Source organism: Gekko japonicus, unplaced genomic scaffold, assembly GCF_001447785.1.
Source record: "Gekko japonicus isolate JY-2015 unplaced genomic scaffold, Gekko_japonicus_V1.1 scaffold19, whole genome shotgun sequence".
In the NCBI taxonomy this organism is placed as follows: Eukaryota; Metazoa; Chordata; class Lepidosauria; order Squamata; family Gekkonidae; genus Gekko; species Gekko japonicus.
Window position 1 is genome coordinate 904,703 of NW_015164664.1, and position 5,222 is coordinate 909,924.

General features: G+C 49.6%; 1 protein-coding gene across 2 annotated transcripts in view; it reads left to right on the forward strand.

Annotated features, from left to right (window-relative positions):
• Nucleotides 1-4,814, forward strand: part of LOC107108572 (BTB/POZ domain-containing protein KCTD12-like) — a 7,364-nt gene extending 2,550 nt beyond the window's left edge. For both annotated transcript variants that reach the window (XM_015409026.1, XM_015409027.1), the window contains exon 2: nucleotides 2,289-4,814. In XM_015409026.1, the coding sequence (XP_015264512.1) occupies nucleotides 2,313-3,194 (882 nt within the window). In that variant the 5' untranslated portion in view covers nucleotides 2,289-2,312 and the 3' untranslated portion in view covers nucleotides 3,195-4,814. The remainder of the gene's footprint in view (nucleotides 1-2,288) is intronic.
• The last annotated feature ends 408 nt before the right edge of the window (nucleotides 4,815-5,222 follow it).

The following is a 5,222-nucleotide window of genomic DNA, read 5'->3' on the forward strand; positions in this document are numbered from 1 at the left end:
AGCTTCTGAAAAGCAATGTTTTGGGGACATGGCTACCTGAATGCCTACCCCGAGAATTCTTTATTCTTATTTCAGCTGCACAGGGATTGAATATGATGGCTCAGTGCTGCCGGAGACACAGTCTGCATATGCACAGGGGATTACTTCAGGGATGAGTTTATCCCTGAAAACAATGTCTTCCATCTGAGCTTCTGATCCCATGAGGCTGCTGAGTTTACCCACATTGCAGAAATACAGCTAAGGAAAATAAACACTGGGATCACTCCTCACTGCAAGGCAGGAGGCTGCTCAGCAGATAAGTCCCTGACTCATGCCCTTTACCAAACACCACCCTGGCTGGCCACAGCTTCACTGCATTCTGCTGTGAACTCAGGATCCTTCTGCTTGGAGCTAGAGATGTGCACTTGGCAGCAGGTTCTTGAACAGGACTTAGAACAGCATGCACATTCTTGCTCCCTCTGTTGACTCCACAGGCCCACCTGAGAACACCCTGTGTGAGAGAGTGTTTGTGTGTGTAAAAGAGAGTGAGCAAGAGAAAGCACATGGCTGGAACACAAAGAGACAGTGGAGAGCGCATAGCCTCCAGACTGCATGTAGCAATCCTCCAGACCATGCACCTTTGGCCCCTGATACCCTAGTGAAGCCACCGAGAGTAGGACCTGACTTTATTTGATGCTAGGTATCAAAATAAGGACTCCGGTAGATCTTGCTTATTTTGCTCTAATAAGGCTATCAGTTTTTGATCCGTTGGATGCAAATTGCATGCCACAGATGACGAAGCTGCATGTACCATAGTCTGGGCATTCTGCCTAAGATGGCCAGGAGCAAAAGGAGGACCAAGATGGTGGTGGTGGTGGGTTTGGCTCAGGGACTACAGGAAGGGACACTGTGTTGGAAGAGCTCCACCGCACCCACAGTCCAGCCACCTTAGCCCAAATGGTAAATGATGTGGAGCTGGTTACAGTGTGCAGAACTCTCCTGCACATTGCTCACTAAGGATGGTGCTGCAAGGTCCAGTCGGAGTCAGCCAGAATGCAAAGCACCAGGGCAAGTGACTGCAGCATTTGTAGCTGCAGCAACATGCTGGGTGAGATGCGAGTGAGTAGCTTCCCATGCTGGCTGTCTTTGGCTGTGCTCTTTGATGGGACTCACAGCCCTGAAGCATGAAAGCATTTGAGAACAATTTAACACCTTTCAAGGTAACCCGGATCAAGAAAGAAGGTGCATGCGTGTGTTCCCACTTGCTTTTTATTTCCATATTACCTCTGCTTCAAGGTTTGTTTATTCATTGAAGCAACTTTTCTCTGCTCAGTGGAGACTCACGCTGTCAAAAACAATGCCAGAAAGCCATTGAATACTGCAAGTATTTTAACCCAGTTTATTTAACAACAGGGGTGTGGAATGGTATAGTATAGCCCGATCTCGTCAGATTTCAGAAGCTAAGCAGGGTCGGTACTTGGATGGGAGACCACCAAGGATGACTTTGGAAAGGCAGACAATGGCAAACCATCTCTGCTTAAATCACTTGCCTTGAAAACCCTGTGGGGGTCACCATAAGTCGGCTGCAACTTGAAGGCACTTTACATTAACATTACACTTAACATTAAATCTGTCTGCCATAAACAGATGAAATTATTAAATGCAAGGCAGTTTTAAATGTGTGTCATTCTAATGAACAAGCAAATGTATACACAGAGAACATGTGGGACATCTTTAAACCACCCCCTCCTTTCATGGAAAGAAGGCAACGTGATCTGAAATGGAGTCTCCCGTTCCCCTCCCCCCCTCTCTGCCCCCCCCTTACTATTGCTGTCTTGGGGCTGGGAGTTTTCTTTTGCTTGTGTGAAAGTGTCATCTCTGTATTAAGAATTGCTGTAATAAATGGGATCTGCAGATCTCAGCCCCGCTGCAGCAGTAAAGGGAATACTTTAACTCCCTCCACTGATTCTACCCAGAGAGAGTTTCTGTTCCAAACCCTGCAGTCTCCCCTGTCCCCCATGAATCACTTTGACTCCGGCCCCAAGCAGGGGCTATCCCTGTCATCATATAAATCTGGAAGATTTCCTTGCAAGAGTGATGGCTGGCGCGATAATCCCAACCCCCATTCCCAGAGGTACTGTTCCAGGCTTCCTTGGTTTGGAGGCTATGCCAGCTGAAGAGGTGTGAAACTGGTTCAAAGTTGCAGTGTGAACATTTCTTGGAATCCTAGCGCTCTGGGTTGCATGGAAACAGTAGTTGGGTCATGCTGTCTGATGAGCCTAATGTCTTTGTGACTGTTACTTTTGCAGGTGGGCAGGAGAAGGGAGTTCACCATGGCCTTGGCAGACAATGCAAGTTGTGCCAAACCCTGCGACGACATGGTTTTCCCAGAGATCGTAGAGCTGAATGTGGGAGGACAGGTCTACATCACCCGCCACAACACCCTGACCAGTATCCCAGGATCATTGCTCTGGGAAATGTTCACACAGAAGAATATTCGTTCCTTAGCCCGGGACAACAAAGGCAGGTTCTTTGTGGATCGTGATGGCTTCCTCTTCCGCTACATCTTGGACTATATGAGGGACCAGCAACTTGTGCTTCCCGAGCACTTTCCAGAGCGAAGCCGTTTGCAGCGAGAAGCCGAGTACTTCAAGTTGCCGGAGCTGGTCAAGACCCTTGCCCCAAAGCTTAGCAAGCAGAACTCCATTGGGGATGAGCCCTGTCAAAGTGACCCAGAGGAGCTGTCCCCTAGTATGGACACTGCCCGCAACCTGGCTGCTGCCAGTGCCATCCTGTCAGGTGGCCCTGGAGGCTCCCTCACAGCCACTGCTGGGGGCGGCACCGGGCAAGATATCCGGAGATCAGGCTTCATCACCATTGGCTACCGGGGCTCTTACACTCTTGGCAGAGACAGCCAAACCGATGCCAAATTCCGCAGGGTGGCCAGGATCATGGTGTGTGGTAAGACCTCCCTGGCCAAGGAAGTCTTTGGGGAGACACTGAACGAGAGCAGGGACCCTGACCGGCCGCCAGAGCGCTACACCTCCAGGTACTACCTCAAATTCACCTTCCTGGAGCAAGCCTTTGACAAACTGGCTGACTCTGGCTTCCACATGGTGGCCTGCAATTCCACGGGGACCTGCGCCTTTGCCCACGAACAGACGGATGACAAGATCTGGACCTCTTACACCGAATATGTTTTCTACCGTGAGTGATGCTTAAACCAAAACCAAACCAAATTGCACCAAAAGCCAACTCTCCCTCGGTCCTTCCCATGCCGCCATTTGTTTAGAACGTAGATAACCATCAGAACCCTTGAACCTTGAATCTTCTCTCCTTCCTCACTTTCCAAACTGAACCCTCTTTGGCTCCTCCCCGAACTGGTTCCTGAGTAATGCCGAACCTTCTTTCCAGCAATAGCTGACAGTAGCTAGCAACATCCCCTGGATCATGGACTTGGACACTTGGGGGAATGTCTTTGTATTTGGGGTGGGGTTGGGTAATCTGCCAGTATTAATCAGCAGTGCAGCATTACGTGGGGTGCTGCTGGAATGAGATGTCTTTCCATGCTATGGGCATGCTCCTTGCTCTTTGCTCTGCCTGTGCTGGAGGAATATGCTTATACTTGCAATAAGGGAATGTGGCAGGGATCCTGGTCTGAAGGATCCTGGTCAGGCGGAGGGATGAAAAGGGCAAAGGAACCCTCCCTGCCACAGACATATTAACAATAGCCTCTGTAAGCAGCTTAGCATTTAGACTGCCAGTGCTTTGAAAGGTGAGTGAGCAAGTGTGTGTCCCATGTCACTGCATCCCCCACTAGGAACGGCGGAATTGAAAACACTGCTGTGGCTCAGAGGGCTGAACTGGGTGAATGGCCCTGAGGGGGCCTGGGAACCTGGGTCTCCGTCAAATCTGGAGGAGTGTTTTGGATCTGAGATGTAGCCCATCGCCCTTCTCTCACCTGTCCCTTCTCCCCCTCACTTCCCCTCCATTGGTCACCATTCTTCCTGTTGCAGCAAACACACATCTGAATCCTGGCTTGGGAAAAGCGGCTGGAGGAGTGGTGTGTTGCCCTTCCCTTCCGCTTCTCCCCTCCCAATTGTTGTCTAGAGGTGGTTGAGAAGAGATCCGGGCATCTCAGCTTCTGCCAAATCTACTGTGGCTCTGATTCACTGTTGTTCTTCTCAGACAGGTGTAGTAAGATGGGGTTTGTGGGTGGGCACCGATGTGTATTTGTAATTCCAAACACACACAGAGTGTATATGTACCGGGGGTGGGCTAGGGCAGGCGGGGGACCAGAGGTCTCCAGGAGAGCCTCACACAGAAGATGTAGTGGTAGTTCCTTAGGAAAGTTCCCCGTCCAGTTTGTCATTGTTTTTCCTTCACTTAGAGTAGGAAGAGAAGGCCATAGAGAGATGCAGAACATCCTGGCTTGTCCAAGGATTTTTGCAGCTAGCGGTGGCCTGATGTGTCCAGAGCAATGGGTTCTTTTATTCACAGATGCAAAAGCAAAAAAAGTAACGCACGGGAACAAGTTATCTGACTTGGATGGTAACATATGCAGAGCCTCTTTTCAAGCATATAGCACAGCACTGAGTGTTTGTGGGCCTGGGGGGGGGGCTACCTGGTTGGCTGGCGGGCGCTTTAGCAGGCCTGGGACTATGTGTAATAAAGGAACAAATGAGATGTTTCTTTGTCTCCTTGTTCAGGGATGGGCCCATTTTGTGGTGGAGCACAGTCATTCTCATGAGAAGAGTCTGATACCAAAGGGAATTTGTACACATGGGGTGCCCCACTGGCATTCCTCTTTTGAGCCATGCTTAAGACCTCAAGGAGGGCAGCTCTCTCAGACTCTAAGGAGGGCTGGAAGACTTTGTGGAAGGAAGATGTAACAGTATTGTGGTTTTAACAGTGTAGTCTCTGACACCCCTCGGTTGAGCTGCTGCTGGTGTTACGGAATGTTCACTAACATCCTGGCTGGTCAGGAACCAGAGCTCTTAGCAGCAACAGTTCAGCTTCACTGAGGATAAAATGATCTATGGAAAAGCTGACTGGCAGATAATCCCAGAACCTCAGGGAAGCAGTTTTAAGAACAGATAATCCCAGAACCTCAGGGAAGCAGGGTGATATGGAGAAGGAAAAGGATAGATCAGGAAAGGAATAAACCCACCCATGCCAAATCACCCATTCTTAAAACTGCTTTTCCTTTCTAAAAAAAAGGCAATAATGATTCTGTTACCTAT